At 43.9% G+C, this 22524-nt stretch overlaps 1 protein-coding gene across 1 annotated transcript; it reads right to left on the bottom strand.

The window, feature by feature from the left end:
* Positions 1-911: 911 nt before the first annotated feature.
* On the bottom strand, positions 912-21671 carry MAP2K1 (mitogen-activated protein kinase kinase 1). Its single transcript, XM_015811917.1, has 10 exons — positions 21592-21671; positions 20374-20520; positions 16133-16210; positions 14667-14718; positions 8590-8714; positions 7559-7766; positions 6675-6739; positions 5637-5698; positions 3130-3175; positions 912-1230 (listed from the first exon to the last, which is right to left on the bottom strand). The coding sequence occupies exons 1-10, from the start codon at positions 21601-21603 to the stop codon at positions 1117-1119; spliced, it is 909 nt and encodes a 302-aa protein (XP_015667403.1). The 5' UTR covers positions 21604-21671; the 3' UTR covers positions 912-1116.
* Between the last annotated feature and the right edge of the window lie 853 nt (positions 21672-22524).

Raw genomic sequence — 22524 nt, 5'->3', positions numbered from 1 at the left:
TGTAAGATGCAGTTGCTCAACATTTGAAAGAGTAAAATGATTAAAAGAAGTTTTCAACACAAAGGATGCACAAATTTCATGATATCTAACCTCAGCCGTCCTAGAAGGGAAATAATCCCTTTAAAAGAAGAACAGATAGAAAGAAATGCATTGATTCTGCCAGACAGTTTCCTATCACCCATGCTCAACAGACAGATACCAAATAAACAGATGGAGGAGATGATGCCACTAAGCCAGTGTTTCTCAACCTTGGCCACTTGAACATGGGTGGACTTCAACTGCCAGAATTCCCCAGCCAACATGGCTGGCTGGGGAATTCTGGGAGTTGAAGTCCACCCATATTCAAGTGGACAAGGTTAAGCAACACTGCACCAAGCAATCCCAAAATATCCAACAAGGCAAATAAATAAAAGCATCAACAAGGTGTGTCCAAATTGACCCAGAAGGGGGGAGGGAAAAAATACCCTCTACTCAGGCTGAAGCCCACCAATGGTTTCCCACCATTTCAGGACCCAGGGGTCCACCTCAATTGAGTGGCATCAAATCCATGTTGGGGACCATCTCATTCAAGGCACCCGCTAACTGCTCTGACCAGGACTGGCTAAGCAAAGCCGAAAAAGGACCACCAAGCTACACAAGGCCCATGGGACAGCTCTGCAAAGCCCGGGACAGCAATAGGTCCGGCAAGGCTTTCCCCAAAAAGGAAGGGCATCCAACATTCACGTCAACTTTGCAGGTTGGCGACTCAAAGCCATTTGGTCATTAAGAATCAAACACAACAGCTGTTTTTACAAAGCCGTGAAAGGGACTCGACCTGGAAAAGAATTTGGTACAACAAGCTGAGAAGGCGCAGCACGGAAACAGGGTGGTGGTGGGGGAACAGCAAAATACTTTTGAGTAGACCGGGGGGGAAAAAAGAGGGGGGCAACCAGAACAGCATGGCTTTAAACAGTGGGAGGTGGCTGGGAACACCAATGGGCCACATGCCCTGTTCCCCAACCCCGATGCGCGTCGATGGGTCTGGAGTGAGCGGTTCCAAGTCAGTCTCCCCTGTGGAATGGAAGTTGCATAGCAGCAGCAGCCGGCGGAGTCTTTGTACCATGACGAGTGAGCAGCTCAGAGTCCGCCAACATGGGTTGGGGTGCTGGGCTGGTTAAGGCCAATGGTGGAGCACAGCCAGCCTGCAAAGTCCACCTCTTCCGTTTCTGATCTTTTAATGAAAATGTGGACCTGGCAGAGACAAAAGACAATAGCAATAGCACTTAGACTTATATACCGCTTCACAGTGCTTTACGGCCTTCTCTAAGCGATTTACAGAGTCAGCATATTCCCCCCCAACAATCTGGGTCCTCATTTTACCAACCTCAGAAGGATGGAAGGCTGAGTCAAACTTGAGCCAGTCAGGATCGAACTCCTGGCAGTGGGCAATACTCCTGCAATACTGCATTACAACCAATCATCCACCACAGCGCCAAATTGCAAAAATGCAAGACAGTTCTACAGGTAGTCCTTAACTTACAACAGTTCATTTAGTGACCGTTAGAAGTTACAACGGAACTGAAAAGAGTGACTTATGACCGTTTTCCACACTTACAACCTTTGCAGCATCCCTGTGATCACATAATAAAAATTCGGATGCTTAGCAACTGGCGCATATTTATGACAGTTGTAGTGTCCTGCGCTCATATTTATGATGGTTGCCATATTCCGGATGATCCCCTTTTGCGACCTTCCCACAATCCAAGTCAATGGGGAAACCAGATTCACTTAACAACTGGGTTACTAATTTAAGAACTGCAGTGATTCACTTGACAACTGTGGCAAGAAAGGTCGTAAAAGGGGCAAATCTCACTTAACAACTGTCGCTTAGCAACAAATTTTGGGCTCAATTGTGGTCACAAGTCAAGGACTATCTGTAATCATGGTCAAGAAAATATTGGGGCTATTGGCTCTGCCAAGGAGATAAAGCAAGGATTCAAGAAATGCTACTTTATTGTTCAAGGATCTAATAACAGAAATTTGACTCCTCTTATATTGAACAAAACAGGGATTGGATGTTTTTCTCTTTCTCCTTCCTTCTCTCCTTCCCATCTGTGAGTTGTCTTATTTTCCCTAAATGGTTGCTGCTTAATTTAGCTAGATTATATTCTTCTTCAGCAGTGTTTCTCAACCTTAGAAATTCTTTAGATGAGTGGACTTCAACTCCTATGCTGTCTGGGGAATTCTGGGAGTTGAAGTCCTCAAATCTTAGATTTGCCAGGGTTGAGAAACACTGCGCTTAGCCAATAGTGAAAGGTTGTCACCATTCACAAGTAGCCACCCCAGGGCCCTTGCCTATCGCAGCCACCCCAAGACAGCAATTTGGAACTTCTTCCAAGAATGAGTTCTACACAATTTGTTTAACCTGGTTAGCAGTTAAGCCATTATCAGCAGTTTCACAATTAACTCGGGCCTAGATAAATGGACAGCATTTATAGAACATGCTAAGTCCACCCCAATTAAATCAGGATTAAAAGCAACCCAATTTGGAAGTCATGCATGTTGACTTTCTAAGATCTAAGTCTTTAATGAACCCATTTTAGCATGTTGATGAAACCAGTAGATTCTAAGGGTAGTGTCAGAACCCTATCTTTCTATGGGCATGGGTTCTCTGATCCTTTTTGGATTCTGCCATATCCCGGGGAGAGAGGGGGAAGCTTGGGGTGCTGATGTGTATTTCCTTTGCTTTATTTTCTGCTCTATCCTCTTTGGTGTTTCTCTAACGGGGTGAGAATGGAATGTGCCTCTGGCCATCTGCCTTATCTCCGGAAGAAACAGCGCAGACACCTAACAACCTTGGAAGCGGGTTCCCATGGCACTTTCACATCTGTGGATTGGCCTGTTTGAACCATCTGGATGGACAGTTGGGGTGGGGTTACTCTGGACACTTTTGATTACTTGATTCACGCGGGAAACCCTCAGATCCTGCCTTTTATTCCTGTTGTCAACATCTCCCAATAAAAGTTCCTTTTGAAATGATGCCGTTTTAAGAGTTCTATTTTTTTGGGAGGACTTTCTTGGGAGGCGGGTCCTTACAGGTAGGAATCTTGCAATATGCATCTTTTAAAAAACCAGGAAGAATTCACTCACCATAAGCTGTTTTAGATCTGCTCTCTCAGCCGGATTCTTGATCAAGCTGTCAAAAAGAAAAGTTATACATTGCAGCTGATGTATGAGAGCCCAACACAGAAACACACCAATCTTAAATTGGAGGTCTGTAGTTTTGGATTCATGCAAAGGCTGAATGACAAGCCTAAATACAAAGCTTAAATGCATGGTTCATCTTTCATTATGGTCACAGATCAGAATAAAAATTAAAACGTTAAAATAAAACAAAAAACAGAAGATTCCTGATTTTATACACATACACTCACACACCACACACACACACACACACACACACACACACACACACTCCTGCAGTGGACAGACAATGGCTAGAATGATTATATATATATACATACATGCATATTTGATCCCTGCTGATTTTGTACATTTGCCCACTGACAAAGAAATGATCAGCCTATAATTTTAATGGTAGGTTTATTTTAACACTGAGAGAATAACAACAAAAAAATCCAGAAAAATGCATTTCAAAAAAGTTATAAATTGATTTGCATTTTAATGAGTGAAATAAGTATTTGACCTTCACAAAACATGACTTAATACTTGGAGGCAAAACCCTTGTTGGCAATCACAGAGGTCAGATGTTTCTTATAGTTGGCCACCAGGTTTGCATACATCTCAGGAGAGATTTTGTCCCACTCCTCTTTGCAGATCCTCTCCAAGTCATTAAGGTTTCGAGACTGACGTTTGGCAGCTCAAACCTTCAGCTCCCTCCACAGATTTTCTATGGGTTTAAGGTCTGGGGACTGGCTAGGCCACTCCAGGACCTTAATGTGCTTTTTCTTCAGCCTCTCCTTTGTTGCCTTGGCCATGTGTTTTGGGTCGTTGCCATGCTGGAATACTCATCCAAAAACCATTTTCAATGCCCTGAGGGAAGGAGGTCCTCATCCAAGATTTCACGGTACATGGTCCCGTTCATCATCCTTTTGATGCGATGAAGTTGTCCTGTCTCCTTAGCAGAACCCCCCCCCAAAAGCATAATGTTTCCACATCCATGTTTGATGGTGGGGGTGGGGTGGGGGGTTCTTGAGGTCATAGGCAGCATTCCTCCTCCAAACACAGCAAGTTGATGCCAAAGAGCTCGATTTTGCTCTCATCTGACCACAACACTTTCATCCAATTCTCCTCTGAATCATTCAGATGTTCACTGGCAAATTTTAGACGGGCCTGTACATGTGCTTTCTTGAACAGGGGGACATTGCGGGCACTGCAGGATTTCAGTCCTTCGCGGCATAGTGTGTTTATCAATTGGTTTTTTTTTGGGGGGTGACTATGGTCCCAATTGCCTTGAGATCATTGACAAGATCTTCCCATGTAGTTCTGGGCTGATTCCTCACCGTTCTCATGATCATTGTAACTCCACGAGGTGAAATCTTGCACAGAGCCCCAGACCGAGGGAGATTGACAGTTATTTTGTGTTTCTTTCATTTGCAAATAATTGCACGAACTGTTGTCACCTTCTCACCAAGTTGCTTGATGATATTTCCAGCCTTGTGTAGGTCTACAATCTCGTCCCTGACATCCTTGGACATGGTGGAGAGTTTGGGATCTGATTGATTGATTACTTCTGTGGACAGGTGTCTTTTATACAGGTAACAAGCTCAGATTAGGAGCACTCCATTTAAGAGGGTGCTCCTAATCTCTGCTCATTACCTGTATAAAAGACATCTGGGAGCCAGAAATCTTGCTGAATGATAGGGGATCAACTATTTATCTCACTCATTAAAATGCAAATCAATCTATAACTTTTTTGAAATGTGTTTTTCTGGATTTTTTTATTTTTAAAAAATAAACCTACCATTCAAATTATAGACTAATCATTTCTTTGTCAGTGGGCAAACGTACAAAATCAGCAGGGGATCAAATATTTTTTTCCCTTACTGTATGTATGTATGTGTGTGTCTGTGTGTACACAGACACACATACACACATACATACATGCATAGGATATTATATCCTGTGCAATATAACAGGACATGAGCTGTGGTTGCAATGGACCCCTGCTCACAGGGATACAAACTCAGTTCAAGGCATGGTCAATAATTCCCACATTTTATTTGAATGAAATAGCATCAGTTTTAGATTCTGCCCTGGCTTTATCCACGTTGCTGGAGTGGGCATCCCAGCTCATTGCTCAAAAACTAAGTGTGGCCATCGGACAAAAAATAATAAACTGAAAATCGTACCATCATGTTAAATTGTGAGCAAGTGTAGTCCAAAAGGGCAGAAATGAGTCTAATTTTATTAGTTACCAAAGTGTCTGTTCTTTTTTTAAAAGGAAGCAAAACAAAAGCCTACATTCAACCCTAACAACAACAAAAAAGAAAAGTGTACAAAAAAAGAAGAAAAAGTGGTCAATTAAATTTAACATTTAACATGCCTTTTCAAAGAGACAACCTCCCCCCTGCATTTTCGCTGACCCCACGACCACCACCCACCCGCAAAGGAAACAGACTGGAGGCCAAACTCACCATTTGTTCACAAAGTCTTGGAATTCTGGAGTGAAGACTCTGCTTGGCAGCTTTGGAGGGGGCTGAAAGCAACCGAGGGATCAAAGATGAAGGCATTTATTCTTTGCATTTTTATCCCATCTTTATTACTCTATAAGTAACTCAAGGCAGCCAATGTACCTAACATTCCTTCTTTCTCCAATTTTCCCCATAACAACCCTGTGAGGTAGGTTGGGCTGAGTAAGAGGGACTGGCCCAAAGTCACCCAGACAACTTTCATGCCTAAAGTGGGACTAGAATTTACAATCTCCTAATTTCTAGGCCAGCACCTTAACCACTAGGTCAAACTGTCTGTCTTGTCTTTCTATCTATATTCTACACCTGCAATTGCAGGATTCACAATTATGTCCATCTTTCATGACTGTTGATATGCTGCTGCATTTTCAAAGACTCTGAGCAGTTTCCCAAACGCCACAGGGTTAAAATTAGCAGTAAAGTGAGAATTAAATTAAGTCAACTTGTAGCATTTCCTTGAGGAAAGATTCAAGAGATTTGCAAGTGCAACCAACACCAAGAGGGAAACAGTTAAATCTGCCTCTATTTAGCACAGAGGGGCCAACAAATTATCTTGGTTTAAAACTCCTTTTACATCCCAGCATCAGTTGCAATTACTGGCTCAGAAACGGGCTATGCTGATCAGGCGCTTGTCAGAAGAGTAAGACTTTCAGACAGACTGGGAAAGGCTGCTTCACTCTCAGATACACCCCTAAAATGCCTTTTTTGCATCTCTGGCCTTGCTAAGATCTTGGGTGAGACTGGCTATCACATATGAGATTTCACCTATCTACAAAGCATTTTGGGAGAGCACCCCAGTCATTCCTGAAGCTCCTCGGGGTGGGTGGGGGGTGCTGAGTGCTGCAGAACAGAAGGGAGCCCTGGAGGTCATCTATCTAGGGCAGGAATCCATCATAACCGCATGATTCAAAGATGCTTCTTATGAAAGCAAAAACTTTTCTGCTTGCAGAAGACAAAAAAGTAGAAGACAACTATTCCACTCACCTCATTGACAATGTAGTCAAGGAGCTCAAAGATGGCCATAGGTGGTCGGCTGTCGGAACCATAGGCTGAAAAATGACAACAGTCAGCAAAATTAATTTCACTCTTTGGTGTTTAGCTTATTTCTCATTCTTTTCTGATGAGACTTATTTGTCTCCAAAATTCGTTTAGTGGCATGTCTTGAAATTTGTTTAAGAAATGCTGATGAAGATAGTGTAGGTTTTGTCAACGAATGTTTGCTAAAAACAAAATATTTTTCAAACTCAACAACTTTAAGATGTGTGGACTTCAATTCCCAGAATTCCCCAGCCAGCATACATAAACCAAGTTTGGTGTAGTGATTAAGGTGCTGGCCTAGAAACCAGGAGACTCTGTCCGTCTCTCTTAGCCCAACCCACCTCACACGATTGTTGTTGTGGGCAAAATAAGAGGGGGAAGGTGTGTTGGATATGTTTACCACTTTGAACTATTTATAAAAATAATAAAGTGAGTGAGTGATTGAGTGAGTGAGTGAATGATGACTGGAGAATTCTGGGAACTGAAATCTGCACATCTTCAACCAGTCAAATCTAAAAATCCCTGGCCTACACTGTCAGCAAATCTTGGCACTGTAACCAAGCAGGGACTGCCTGAATGAAAGCAAAGTCTTTGTAGGAGCAGGTGTGGGCAGCAGGAAGAAGTGGCCCCTTCTTCTAAAAATGTTTCTGTGGATCTGCAAGCCAAGCTCCTAGCAGCCCCAGCCAATGCTCTGGCCTGGCCTGCACTGCCCATGCCCACCCATCCCAACACAACTGCCATAACACATTCACACCCAATCGGGTTCCCTTCTCAAAGAAGTGATCCGTTTTCAGCCCCCAAGGTGGCACTGCCAGTTCGTGCCCTCTTACCGCTCATGGGCCGGCCTGCTGTTCTCTGCCGGGGAGATGTCTCTGAGACAGGATAGTCTGCCCCAACGGGACAGCCAAACATCAGCTCCAGCTCCTTGGCATCGGGTGGAGGGATGGGGTACCTGCCGATGGCCATCTCGACCAGGGAGAGCCCCATGCTCCAGATGTCTGACTGCACCGAGTAGTGAGTCCCTTGCAGTCTCTCTGGCTGGAGGAACACAAAGACAGAACAAATCACACAGGTGAAGAAACACACAGGGTGCAGCAGTGAAAGCCTGTCCAGTCACAGCCTGGAAAGGGTGATGGAGGAGGAAAAAGTGACCATGGGAAAGTGGATTCCACTTCTTCAAACTTTATGTTTTTTGGCCAGGATGTGGACTTGAGAGTTTGAAAACTTACCAAACTCAACAGTGGGGCTGGAGATTCTATAAATACCAAGCAAAATGGCCCACATAACATTTTAGTTTTGATTAGTTCCTTTGTGGCACAAAACATCTGGGGACATTTGGTTGTAACACCTGCAGCCTTTAAGAAACTGCTCAGATGGATCCTTGTGAGTCAAGGCTAGTTAGTGAGACTAGGAGTCTCACTAACTAAATTGGTAACACATAACAGCCCACCCAACTATGCTTCTGTTGGATACAGTGCCAATCACATTGGTGTCAAATCTGGGCAACCACGGAGGTAGACCTTCTTCAAACTGATCTGTCCCCATCTTGGTTCTTCAGGCCATCATCACTGGAGAATAGGTTCCCTGTGACAGCCCCACAAGTAATGGAAGATGGCTATCATGTCCCCCTTAAGTCTTCTCTTTGTTAGGCTAAAGGCCACTCTTGGCTACCTCTCTAATCTTCTGCCTCAAAGGGACAGCCCTAGGCAGAAAAGACAGGGCACCCTTCTGTTGTACACTCCTGTGCAAAACACTTGTGCACTTCCCAGGCAAGAAAAGCACCACCAGAGATTGATCGCTACATTGATCAGCTTTTATCATGCCTGAATTGGACAACAGCTACTTTATGGCCTTCACTTACCGACATGTAAGATCGTGTACCGACAAAGGAATTGGCCATGGAGTCAATCAGTTGTCCGCTGACCCCAAAATCGCAGAGTTTGATTTCTCCTCTTGAGTTTACCAAGATATTGGAGGGCTTCACATCTGGAGGGAGAGGGGCAGAAAATGGAGAATACCTTCAACTATTTTACTTCTGGGGCAGTTATTCCTTTGGGCAATGCGTGACAGATGTAAAATCCACCCATGTGTTGTTTATTATAGTCACAGATCAATATTCAAATCATATAATAAAAATAATAATAATAATAATAATGATTTAATAAAAAACAAAATCAATATACAGGTAACAGAATTGGTAAGTGAATTTGGCTTCTCCATTGACTTTGCTTGACAGAAGATCATAAAAGGGGATCACATGACCCCAGGATACTGCAACCGTCCTAAATATGAGTCAATTGCCAAGCATCGGAATTTTGATCACATGACCATAGAGATGCTGCAACAGTCATAAGTGTGAAAAATGGTGATAAATCACTTTTTCGGTGCCATTGTAACGAACAGTTGTAAGTCAAGGGCTATTGGTATAGAAAGGGATAAATAAGATTCAAATGTTAGTATCACACAGAATTGACCACTTCCTTATGCTGAGTCAGCAGAGAACAGGGCGTCTTTCTCTGCTGCTCACTGTGATTGATAGCCGGCTACCAAAGTGAATTTTGCCGTGAGAAGCCTTGCCCTACAGACCTCTGAGAGCGAGCGGAGGAGATGCATGGAAGAAATTTAGTGGCACAGGAACAGCCATTGAAAGCTATTAATGTGTTAACATTAAGGGATATGAAGAAAAGTGAGCCATAAAATAAATGGAAACAGATTTGGGGTTTTTGAAAGCCAATAAGTTCCTTTCATCTTCCATCTCGGTTGGCATGATATTCTAGGGGCATTTATTGGATTAAATAGATGATCCCACCTCTACTCTATTACATAGGCCCCACTATACAACATGGAATAACAGAGTTGGAAGGGACCTCAGAGGTCTTCTAGTCCAGCCTCTTGCCTAAGCAGGAGACCCTACCCCATTTCAGACAAGTGGCTGTCCAGTCTCTTCTTAAAAGCTTCCAGTGATGGAGCACCCACAACTTCTGAAGGCAAACGCTGTTCCACTGGCTGATTGTTCCCACTGTCAGGAAGTTTCTCCTTAGTTCTAGGTCGGATCTCTTTTTGATAATCTTCCACCCATTATTTTTCTTAGCTATTTTCTTTGTTAATTATAATGTATTTATCATCGTACTGTTTTAAAACTTCTTTAACACCATTTTATCAGACTGTAAGCTGCCCATGATAGTCAGGCGGCGAATAATAAATAATAAATAAATATCTTGAAAAACTTGATTGGCTTGAAGAAAGGCCTTTGATGGGAATCTATAAGGAAGCCTCAGGGTTGGGCTTGTGTTTCCACTACAAACCAAAAACAACTCCAGCCTACTATAACTTTGCAAAGAAATTTAAAGGGTGTCCAACAACTGGTTCTAGAGATGGCTGATAGACTCACTGAGGCCAGGGCAGAAAATCATTCAGTTTCATTTCTCTTACATTTCAATTTAATTAAGATGAAGCAGTCATGGTGAAGCGGGCACAGCAGCACCTGCATTTTCTGCGTCGCATGAGGAAAGCACATCTTTCTTCCCCTGTCCTGACCACTTTCTACAGGGGGACAATCGAGAGCATCCTGTCATACAGCATCACAATCTGGTTTGGAAGCATCCCTGCTTCAGACAGGAAGGCGGTGCAGAGAGTGGTGAGAATGGCCGAAAAGATCATTGGCAGTTTCCTCCCTCCCATCCAGGACAGAGCACAGAAGCGTTGCTTGAGCAGGGTCCGTAAGATTATCTGGGACACGACACATCCTCTTCACAACCTGTTTTCCTTGTTACCTTCTGGGAGGAGGCTTTGTGGTATCCGTAGCAGAACATCCAGATTCAGCCATAGTTTCATTCCATACAGCATTAACCTTGTGAACTCTCAAGCTTCCTCCTTCCGTTATACATTCAAGATGGACAGTGTTTAATATTTATTTGCTACATATATGTAGGGGTGTGGGTCTATACATATGTTGTTCATAGTATGTTTAGATGTGTGTCATGTATGTTTCACTTTGAGAGCGGGCAACTAAATTTCATTTTTGATGTGTGCTGTTGTGCCCACAGTAAAAAAATGACAATAAAGGTTATCTTATCTTATCTTATCTTATCTTATCTTATCTTATCATATCATGCAACAGCCCTCTAGCCCAGTGTAGTTCAACCTTGGCAACTTGAAGGTGGCTGGAGAATTCTGGGAATTGAAGTCCACAAGTCTTAAAGTTGCCAAGATTGGACCTCTCCACTCTAGCATACGGAAGATGGGCCCTGCAGGAAAAAGGAAACACATTCTGAGACTTATGGCCGTTTTTCACATCCTCATGATCACGTGATCAAAATTCAGACGCTTGGCCACTGACTCGTATTTATGATGGTTGCAGTGTCCCAGGGTCATGTGACCCCCTTTTGCAACCTTTTGACCAGCAAAGTCAAGGGGGAACCCAGATTCACTTAACAACCCTGTTACAACCTTAACAAGTGCAGCGATTCACTTAACGTGGCAAGGAAGATCATAAAATGGAGCAAATTTCACTTAACAACTGTCTCGCTTAGCAATATCAATTTTGGACTCAATTGTGGTCATAAGTCAAGGATTTGCTGTATGCTAAAACCCAATTGTTGTTGGTATCCAGAAAGCAACCCCCAGCACTGTCTTGCAGGAATGTTTCAAGAGTCTCTACAAGCCAATCTTTTGGAACAAGCCAGGTTACATCTTTCACTACATCTCCTGCTCATCTGAATGGGCTTCTTCCACCAGAAGTAAATCAAGAGCAAGTGTCTTCTTTCTGCAGCATCTCGGCTCTTTGGAGAACCACAGGATTATCTGGCGGATTAGGACATGTTGGGATGCACCTCTTTCCTGCGTGCGGGAAGGCTGCTGGTAACCTGGCAACTGCTTCACCACCGAGATAGAAGCCTTGCAAGCAATTTCTTTCCCCCTCCTCCTTCCTCCTCTGGGCGTAGGACACCACTCAGCAGAGCAGAGCAAGCACTTATCCAGTCATTAGCCATGCATTAAGGCTCCTGAAGAAAGCAGGCACATCTGCAATTCCTCCCACCCAGGCAGAGAAAAGGAAATCAGGCCTCAAGCAGTTTGGAAAAAGAGCTGTTTCTACTTGAGGATGCAAAGTGCCTTAAAAACCACAAGAACAGAGGCCATTTCAATGAAACAAAACACACGAAAGCATAGGAATACATGTTACTCAACTTATGACTGTTTGCTTAGTGCCTGTTCAAAATTACGACCCCCCCCAACAGTTACTTACAACCCAATTTCAAAGTTATGACAGCCATACCCCCCTGCGAAGTCATGTGATCACAGTTTGGGCACTTGGCAACTGGCTCATTTTTATGGCTGTTTGAAGCATCTTACAGTCACAGTTGCTGGTTTTTGGCATTTACTTTCGGTTTCCAGCAAAAAATGCCCATTGGGCCTAATGGATTCCCTTAATGGCCATGCCAACACCATTGTGGGTTTGAACCAGAACTAGTGCAGAGCAGGAACATTCTTGTGCCACCCAAATGTATTGACTTGGTGACACGTCCAGGGCAGGCAAAGGCAAAGTCTCCTTAAAGCTGAACGAGGCTCCTGTCAAACCAATACTTGGCGTGCTCTGCCTTTTCTTCCACTTCCCAGGTTAGCCTCCTGCCGTGGGATCTCCAGGTGGGCTGGAGAGTCCAATTCTGCTTCGCTTTCTCACCCTTCACAAGCACCCCTAGCAGAACATTGTGAAGGTGGCTGTTGTGCACTATTTTGGACCACACCTTCCCAAGGAGGCTCTTTACCAAGAGCTCTTTACCAGGCCTATCAGGAGCCCAGAGGGCTTTTGAAGAGGGCTGCTGGACAGCCATTCCAGACTCATCTGGAGGACACATTTAGCTGTTGTAATTTCAGGAGATGCCACAAAGAAGAGGGGGTCAACCAGGAGATGGACGTGTCACCAAGTCAACCAGGAGATGGAGAATTCTAGTCCCTCCTTAGGCTGGAAAGCCAGCTGGGTGACTTTGGGCCAGCCCTTCTCTCTCAGCCTCCCTCACCTCACCTCACCCTGTTGTAATCTGGAGGAGGAAGGTGTGTTGGGTATGTTCATTGCTTTGAGTTATTTTTTAAAAATGGTAAAGACAGGATCCATCCATCCCTGGACTGTGGTGTCACCCCTTCTTACCTACCCCTAAAGAAAAGGCCATTCAGGGCAATGGAACAGCAGATGGTTGTGTTTTATTTAAGCCTAGCATCTTTTGGGACCCTCACTCGGGAATATAGAATACCTCCTCCCTCCCCCCTTTCACAAAATAAACACAATGGTGAAGAAAGTGAAGTGGCTGCTGAAGACCAGACAGCCATTTAAAAGTGCATGGAAAGAGCTTTGACATTTTTATACTCTGGGCACAAAGTGACATCCGGCTCTGGCAAGCTGCTTCTCACAGCTTCGTAAATCTCATTTTTCGCGGCTGTTTCCATCTTGTATTTCTCTGAACTCACATATTGATTTCTACCACCAGCAGGAAGAAGCTGCTGGATGTGAGAATATCGATTTGTGCAAATGGCATTATTTGCCCCTGGGTAGCCGTGACTTATTTGTGTTGGGGCAGAGCTCCCTCCCCGCTGCTCTGTAGGAAGCGTTGGAGGGGAGCCAACATAAGTGGCCAACTTCATACCTGACACACATCCTAGATAGAAAGTGGTCTGAAAATCTGTGCCTAAGATGAAGCTTTCAATCCTCTCAAAATACAGGTAGTTCTTGACTTGTTAGTAATTTTGGCCTCGGCTGGTAGCAACTTGGTGATGGGCCATGTTAATGGCCGATCTTTTCCCCGTCAGTTCAAAGAGTTGCCCAGGATCAAATGGAAGGGCTACTGCCCTTCCGCGATTGTCCGGGAGTCCTCTTCACGCTCGTCACCCCTCCAGGGCAACTTCCGACCCTTTTCAGGGTCCCCCGGCGGGAGAAAACCAGATGGCGGAGGGAGCGATCATCCACACGTCCGCCAGGACCGCAATCACAAACCGAAAGCCCGTTTGGCGGGATTTTCTATGACCACTTCCGGTGTAGTGTTGATTCATGATAATGCTCGCCCGCACATAGCTAGACGCACCCAAGAACTTTTGAAGCAGTTCCATTTTGTTTTTGATTACTTCCCCCATAGCCCAGATTTGGCGCCGAGTGACTACTACTTAGGAATTTCAAATCTTGTAAGACGTTATGACAAGTGCCTCAGTCTGAATGGCGATTATGTCGAAAAGTAATGTAGTTTTTTAATGTGTATAATAAAAGTTCTGTATCTGAGAATGTCAGTCATTGATAACCAAATGGAGGTTTATTTCCAAATTGCCCTCATACTTACAACCCATTCTCAGAGTTACGACTGCTGCACGGCTCCCAAAGTCACGTGATTGCCTTTCGGGCACATGGCAAGTGGCTCACATTTACAACTAGCTGCAGTGTCCTGAGGTAATCTGACCACGATTTGCGATGTTTATTGCCATTTTTCTGGCAAAAAAAGCCCATTAGGTATGCTAGATTCATTTAATAACCAAATGCTTCACTCAATGACCATGCAATTTCCTTAACAACCCCAGTGACTTGCTTTGCAACAATTGTATAGACAATCATACTACTGAGTCTGGTCACATGAAAACTCAAATTATGCCAATAACGTACGACTGAAATTCTGGATTCATTGTGGTCATAAGTCAAGGACTACTTTATTTCCCCAGGTTTCAAGCCAGGGAAATGCAGCAGCCTTGATGGACCAATCCCCAGGTGGTTTGCCAAGGGAGCATATGCGGGGTCAAGCCCTTTGGGGTAGAGTTTCAGTTTGTAGTCACAGCTGCAATCTTCATTTTCTTGACATTTCTATCCCCCACCTACTCCCCTGCTTGCAATTTTAGCAAAACATGTCTAGTGAAGAAAAACTGGCTGCATTGAGGACCAGCTCTAAGGAAACATAAATCACCTACCTCTGTGCATGATCTTATGCTTTTCTCGCAAATACGTTAGACCCTTTATGACCTGTGGATCAAAACAATGCGCTCATTACAACAAGCAAACAACAATGCAACTGGATAACCTTCAAAGGAACGTAACAATATTTCTTCTTAACAGAAGGGAGTGGGAAACACCCCAACCTAACAGGCATCGTGCTCCAGTTTACTGTTCCTCAGAATTTTTTTTGTGCTTCAAAAATAATTTCAGATATGGGTCTCTTTAAAGCAGCCACCTTTTTCCTGCAGTTTACCTCCACAAACCTGGAAGCGGCTTATTGCAACTGAATCTAATGCACTGCATAGCTATGGATTCTAATGTTGGATTATGGACTCTGGAATCCCAGGACAAACTATCAAAATTAACTTTTTCTTGGTAGAATTTTCCAGTTTGACACAGGCACCACCCAGGTATCTGTTATCATTTTCTCTAAGCCCACCATTTTTATGAAAAAAAGAAAAATTGTTTGCAGTTCAAGCAATTTCCATGAGGCAGGTCAATGTTTCTCAATCTTGTCAACTTTAAGATGCACGGATTTCCACTCCCAGAATTCTGAGAGTTGAAGTTCACATATTTTAAGGCCGACAAGGTTGAGGAACATTGAGGCAGGTTGTCTACATTAAACATTTAGGAAAATTGGGAAGCTATTTTTTTGTTTCAGCTGATGATGACAGATGGAAAGCAGAGAAAGAAGCACACAGACAGAGAATGTCTTTTCCACTTATTTTTTCTGTTTTTCTCTCTATGTGACCCCAATCCATATTGTGTGCCAGGGAATGGAGAGCAGTTGTTAAACACCATCGGGTTCAGCTTCTGGCAATAGCACCCACAAATGTTCACCCATCCAGATCGGTCTTTTGTCATAATTCAGAGCTCTTCCAAAGACATGTGAATCCCTTCTTTGTGAGAGATGCAGGGCCCAGCAAATGTGTTCCCAGCCTTACTTGAGACCTTCATTTCTAAAGGAAAAGAAAGAAGAAAGAAAGAAAGAAAGAAAGAAAGAAAGAAAGAAAGAAAGAAAGAAAAGAGGGAGGAAGGAAGGAAGGAAGGGGGGAGGGGGGGAGGAGGAGGAGGGAATAAGAGAGAAGGAGGAAAGAAGAAGAAAGAGAGGAGGAAGAAAAAGAAGGAAGAAAGAAGAAGAGATAAGGAAGAAGAAGGTAGGAGGAAGGAGGAAGAAGAAGGAAGAGGGAAGGAAGAAGAGAGGAGGAGGGAGGAAGAAAGGGGGAAGAAGGGAGGAGAAGAAAGGAAGAAGAAAGAGGGAGGAAGAGGGGGAGGAGAAAGAATAAGGTGGAGAAGGAAGGAAGGAAGAAGGGAGGAGGAAGAGGAAGGGAGAAGACAGGAGGTGGAAGGAAGAGGGACAGCACTCTCTCCCTTTACCTTTACCCAGCGACACCAACCATGTTGGGATCTGACTTTTTGCACCCCCAAACAACATACTTACAGCAATGCTGACTTTGCCAAGAATCTGTTCCGGAATTCTGCCAGCCTTCTTCAACACTTGATCCAAGGATCCACCATCCTATTATGAAATGTTCAAACACAGAGAGCCTTTAATCGAGTTTATCCTCAAAGAGTTGAGGATATGACAAAAGTAAGCAGGAAAATGCAAACTTGGCATCTGGTTGATAAAACTCAACTAAAAAAAAAGATAAATATTAGCATGAAATAATGCCACGTGGCTGGAAAAATAAAGCTGAACCAAGTTTCTACAACCCAACTTTTCCCAAACTGTCAAACCTACAAAACTACTTTGGTTTCAGCCACCTTTCTTCGTTTTTTGGTTTGCCACAGCTAAGGGGGGAGGGAAGACGCATTCTTCTAGTTCAGTCATAACAATAAACTTTCTTGTGGGAACCAAGTTCAAATTGCTCAAGTGTTTGGCGGGCTAGAACTACCGTTAGAGAGCCTGCCAAAGGTTTTAATTGAAGAATGTGATTTATTACATTATTTAGTAGGTGGGAAGTTTAACTTTTATTTTGTAATCTTTTAGGGGGTGGACTTCCAGTCTTGGTTTCACCTATGTTCATGTTGATATTATGTAGCCATTAAAATTGCTCTTTGAGGAAAGCAATCGCCTCATTTCTACTGGTCTCATCTATCCGGACCATGACAGCGTCCTCTCCTTTGGTAATGTCAAGACTCTAGTCTTCAAGTTCTCTAACTAAAACTCAGGATACAAAGACATTCCCACACTGTGTAGATAATTTGAAGAGCAAGCCAAAAGCTGCTAATAGGTTCTAATCTTATCCCACTGATATCAGGTTTCTCCAAAAGAAGCAATACGGTGCAATAAGAAATCTGGCTTCAAATCCCCAGATCAACTGTAACATTCAGCAAAATTTATGTGGGTTTCTCTGGCCTTCTCATAATGCGTTCATCAACTGTGGCAATCCTGGCTGAGAATTATACATCCCAACATCCAGAAGCACACCTAGTGGGGGACCGCTGGAATTGTCTAACTCATCTCACAAGATGTGTCTGATGTTTCTTCTCCAAGTGTGAGCATTTCTGAATATTTAATTTCCCAGAGTTGACACTGATGAGAGATTGGTGTTGAGGTGAATTCTACTGGCAATTTCTGAGGGCAAGACAAGCAGTGTGACAGAATACTGGTGTCAACGCTGTGACACTGAATGTCGATGTTCTGACAAGTGAAAGTCAACAGCCATTTCCTCCTTTACTTTTAACATGCCTTTTTCTGCTGTTTAGAGTTAGATGTAGAAAGGGAGGATGGGGCGAATGCTTGAGGGTTTAGTTCAGTGGTGGCGAACCTATGGCACGAGTGCCAGAAGCGGCATTCAGAGCCCTCTCTGTGGGCACACGCGCCGTCGCCCCAGTCCTAGGCCTTCAGCTGGGTTTTATAAAACCTTTTCGCTTTAGGCCTCTGCCACCATGTGCAAAAAAAAAAAAAAGGTTCAGTCAATTTCAACTTCTCGCGGGAAAAAAAAAGATCTTGCAAAGTTGGAATTGATTGAACTTTTTAGTCCCACCCAGTCTGCCGTTACCACCGCAGCCACACACCCCCAATGGGCCACACACCCCCAATGGGCCACACCCACCTGGCACCCGACGATGCATAAGTGGGTTTTGGGTTGCAGTTTGGGCACTCAGTCTCTAAAAGGTTCGCCATCACTGGTTTAGTTAGTCATAGCAGTGCCACCATACAAGCTGAGCAACTGGAAAGAGTTAAGAGAACAGCCAAAAAGGTGGTGAAGAACTTGGAGACTAGATCACATGAGGGAACTGGGTATGTGTGGCCAGAATAAGGTTAAGAGGAGATATGCTATCACTCTTCCAATACGAGGGCTCCTTGGTGCTCTCTGAGCTTGGCGGTTTTCTTGCAGACATTTCATTACTAGGTAACCTAGTAACCCTGCTAGCAGGGTTTGCAGAGTGGAGGAAGTGATGGAGAAGGAGGAAGAGGGAAGAGGAGGAGGACTGTGGGGTCCTTGGTGCTCTCTAGGTTTGGCTGTTTCTGGCAGACATTTCATTACCCAACTTGGTAACATCATCAGTGCTAGTTCACTCTTCCAATACTTAAAAGGTTTTCAAGGGAACAGTTGTAGATGTGTTATCTTTCTCATCTCCTCACACAAACTACACCCCATCTGGACCATCACTCCCTCTCTTCATCTCTTGATGGTTCTTTCCCAAAAGTCTCAATTTTCTGTGAATTCAAAACTAAATTTCCACCCCATAAGGAATATTAGCAGCCCAATGGGGGAGATCAATTAAAGCTGTGTTTGGGCATGAAAGTACCTCCACAGCAAACCTGGCTCCAAAAACAAACAAACAAAAAAAAACAGAAACCAAAAGCTATTTTTTGTTGATTTTTTTTTGCAGAGCCCCAAAGCAATTTCTTCCCCATACATGGAATTGTTCAGTCTCTCTTCAAGAGTGAGGCGAGGAGGGGCACAACTGACCTCCAAGCAGAGAAACAGAGCGTGGGGGCTCCATCTGGCCGCACCAAAGCTGACAGATGTCCAAAATAAAGTGAGATTTTTGTTTCTATGACGCAAACATTTTTAAAAAATAAACAGGAAGGTGGGAGTAGATGGGAATAAGAAATATTGCCTACAATAAAATAGGGTCAGACTAAATCAGCTCCCCAATTCTTTAGTGCAGTGTTTTTCAACCTTAGCAACTTTAAAATATGTGGATGTCAACTCTCAAAATTCCCCAGCCAGCATCCAATACAACTGATGAAGCTTCCAGGATAGGAACGGAAACATCTTATTTTCCTCAAAAAATCAGTCCAGTTGCCTTTTTGGAAATAAAAACCACTTTTGATGTAATAACAGTAATAATAATTTATTAAATTTGTATGCTGTCTGGTTCCTTGCAATTTTGGATGGTTTACAAATTGTTAAAAACTTTTAAAAACAAAGAGACAACACAGCAAATATAAAAACAAAAGAAATAAAATGGCGAAGAGAGGAAACCCAGGCAGGAATAAAAAAAAAAGTTCAAAAGTGTTTCTAATTACTATTAAGGTAGGAATTCTTTAAATCAGGGGTGTCAAACTGCTGGCCTGCGGGACGGACGCGTCATCCAGAAGCCACGCCCACCCCATTGCTGGCAATGGCAAAACCGTCCCGATACGTTGCGCGACATCACATGACGTCGCGAGTTTGACATGTCTGCTTTAAATCTTACGGCAACCTCAGTCCAGAGGGAAGATGCTGCTACAGAGAGGGTGCATTTTGAGGTCCGGATAGATGGCCTTGTTTGAGCCCTGACTCAGTGCAGGACATCAGATGCAAGCAAGCCCAGCCAACACCTGCTTATTTTTGTTAATATGCCATTGTGAGCAAAAGCAGAATTTCTGGCTGGCAAGGCCCCCAACAGACGGTCTCCAGTGACTTGAAAAGAGCAACTGAGCCAGCAAAGCCTAAAACTGCATTCAGAATCATGTGTTAGTCAAACAAAATGAACTTTAATCCTAATTCTCAAGGTCAGAAACCTTTTTTTAGATTTTCTTTTTTAGTTTAGTCTTGACCTGCCTTTTGTTGGCTTTCCCAACACATTGAGATGAACACTCTAAAAATTAGAGCTGTACAATTTCCTTGGTCAATTAGGCTAGGATGATTCTGTCTGGAGGACATTATAACTTTGAATCTCTGATCACAATTATGATATTATTTTTGTGTTTAATTGATATCCATAGTTGCTTTTTTTGTTTGGGCAATGTATAATCATGCAATGAACAAAAATGCTGCAGAGTTGCATTGCTGAAGCTGGCAGACATATGAAGGTTTTAAAAGGAAGGAAGGAAGGAAGGAAGGAAGGAAGGAAGGAAGGAAGGAAGGAAGGAAAATAGAAGGAGGAAGGGGGAGAAAAAAGGAAAGAAAATAGAAGGATGGATGAATGGAGGGAAGGGAAATAGAAATATAGATGGAGGGAGGGAGGAAGGAAAACAGATGGAGGGAGGGAGGAAGGGTGGAAAATAGAAGGATGGATGAATGGAGGGACGAAAATAGAAGGATGGATGGAGGACGGAAGGAGGGAAGGAAAATAGAAGGATGGAGGGATGGAGAGAAGGAAGGAAGGAAGGAAGGAAGGAAGGGAAATGGAGGAAGGGAGGGAAAATAGGAACTTCTGACTCTCTAACCTCCCCTAGCCCTTAATGGCTCCAGCACCACCGGGCCCCACACAGACCCCCAAGCAGAAAGGATAGATTACCATGTGCTCCATGCAGATGCTGATCTCGCCGTCACTGTAAAAAGCTCCATAAAACCCCACGATGTAAGGGGAGTTGCATTCGTGCAGGACCTGGAGCTCCCGAATGATCTGGTTGCGAATTGCCGGCTTGATCTCGAGATGAATCAACTGCCAAAGAATCAGTCACTGTGTGGGTTGCTCCTCGGTTCTTCCCATCACTTCCACGCCCAGCCCACCGTGCTGCCCATAGAGGGCCCAAGGGAGCCGGAGCAGAGGACAAGCCCTCTGACCGGAACACCCTTCCGATCTCTACTCAGCTGTACCCACAAAGCCTGGATGTGCCTGTGCCAGCTTTCATTTACCGAGGAAGAAAGCCTTTCATCCTTCCTGGCCTGCCTAAGCGAGGCAGGCAAAATTCTAAGGCTGAATACTGGCAGTCCTTGACTTACGATCGTAATTGGGACCGGAATTTCAGTCACTAAAAAAACCGCAATCATTATGCAAGTCATCATCTGACCAGACCCAATTTTACGACACGGTCATCAAGCGAGTCATGTGGCTGTTAAATGAATCGCATGGTCATTAAGCAAATCCAGCTTTCCCAGTTGAGTCTGTCAGAAGTCATCTGGGAAGGTTCCCAAATCACATTCATACGACCAAAGACACTGCAACTCTCGTAACTGTAGATCTGGGTTGCGAGTACTTGAATTTGCAATCAGGTGACCATGGGGTGGTGCCACAGTCATTAATTCCAAGGACAGGTTGTAAGTCACTTTGAAGGCTGGTATAACTTTGAGCCAGTGTTAAATGAAGAGTTGTAAGTCAAGGACTACCTGTATCCCATTTGAATCTCTAGCTATCTGAGCTCATGGAAGAACAGGAAAAAGTAAGATTTTGATACAGCAGCAACAAGCTAGCAGGTGACACAATTGCTAATTATGCCATTAAGAGTTTCTTATGCTTGGGACATGAGCTTTATGAAAGTGACCGGGTACATGACTTTCCACGGCTGAGAGCAGACTCCAGCCCAGCAGTTTTGATGCCTGTGCAGCTTCACCTTTTGATTAAGCATTTTTAAAAGAAAATAGGTGAGCAGAGAAGCTGGCTGGTATCTGGAGGTATATCGGTGTTCAGAACATCACATTGTCCACCTCCGATAAATGGCTTCTGCAAATGGCAGCTGATTGAATAAACCATGGCTTAGTGAGACATGTGAACTTAACCAATAACAAAACTCACCTTCCTGGCCATAATGAGTCCAGAAGGCTTGTGTGAGACTTTGAAGACCACGCCACCGTTGCCCGCGCCCAGTTCGCTGATCTTTTCGAAGTCGTCATCCTTCAGTTCCCCCACTTTTTGCTTCTGGGTTAAAAAGGCCTCCAGCCGTTTCCGCTGCTGCTCATCCAGTTCCAACTCCTCCAATTTTTTCTGCAGGGCTTCCAAATTGGTCCTGTGGGCCCAGGTGAGAGAAGGGAGAAACTCCTATTAATGATAGAGGAGCCAAGACCCCAGGCAAGCTCTTCTCCCTCAAGATACAGGAAACTGGCACATAAGAAAAAAAAGAAGAGTTTTGATGTGTATTAGAGCAAAGCTGCCTTGTTGTTTCTGCTGTCACCCACTACCCTTACTAATTTTTATGGTGTTTGTGTCTTGCCTTTTGTCTGAAGGCTCCCCTGTAAGAGAAGGATTGGCAGAACCTGGGGGTGGAGTCAAAAGAGGAATCAGCCTAGAATCCCAACGTAGCCACAAGTGAGCTAAGTCCAATTACTCTTGAATTCTATGGACCTTTATCCATATCCAAGCAGGTGCTACCCATGAGTTGAGAAGATTCTTGTGCATAGACTGTTGAGCAATAAATCAGTTTAACTGGAGCTTCACAGTTAGGTAGACCTGATCTTTTTCTCTTGAAATCCCCCTACAAAGAGATCTCTCCTAGTTTTATCGTCCAACCATCCTGTGAGTAAATTGGGCAAGACAGCAGTGCCCCTATGCACTCCAGGGAGCTCTACAGCCTACTAAAGAAGAGGTGGAAGGTGCACATTCTTCAGATGCCATAACACATCTCCTGAGATTTTGTTGGGAAGGGAAGGACCAATTCGACTTTCTATTAAATGGATGTTTAATGACAGACAACCATTTTGTGAGAGTGCGCCACTTCTGTTCTCAATGTTC

This window comes from Protobothrops mucrosquamatus, unplaced genomic scaffold, assembly GCF_001527695.2.
Source record: "Protobothrops mucrosquamatus isolate PMUCROS unplaced genomic scaffold, P.Mucros_1.0 scaffold56, whole genome shotgun sequence".
In the NCBI taxonomy this organism is placed as follows: domain Eukaryota; kingdom Metazoa; phylum Chordata; class Lepidosauria; order Squamata; family Viperidae; genus Protobothrops; species Protobothrops mucrosquamatus.
This window is presented reverse-complemented; position numbering and strand designations above follow the sequence as displayed.

What these genes read in the sequence shown, in the direction of transcription:
- MAP2K1 (XM_015811917.1), bottom strand. An exon ending in AGCAGGCCGGCCCATGAGCG is followed by an intron (nt 6,740 to 7,558) that starts GTAAGAGGGCAC and finishes GTCATTTTTCAG; the next exon opens with CCTATGGTTCCGACAGCCGA. An exon ending in CAAGACTTTGTGAACAAATG is followed by an intron (nt 3,176 to 5,636) that starts GTGAGTTTGGCC and finishes TCTTTTTGACAG; the next exon opens with CTTGATCAAGAATCCGGCTG.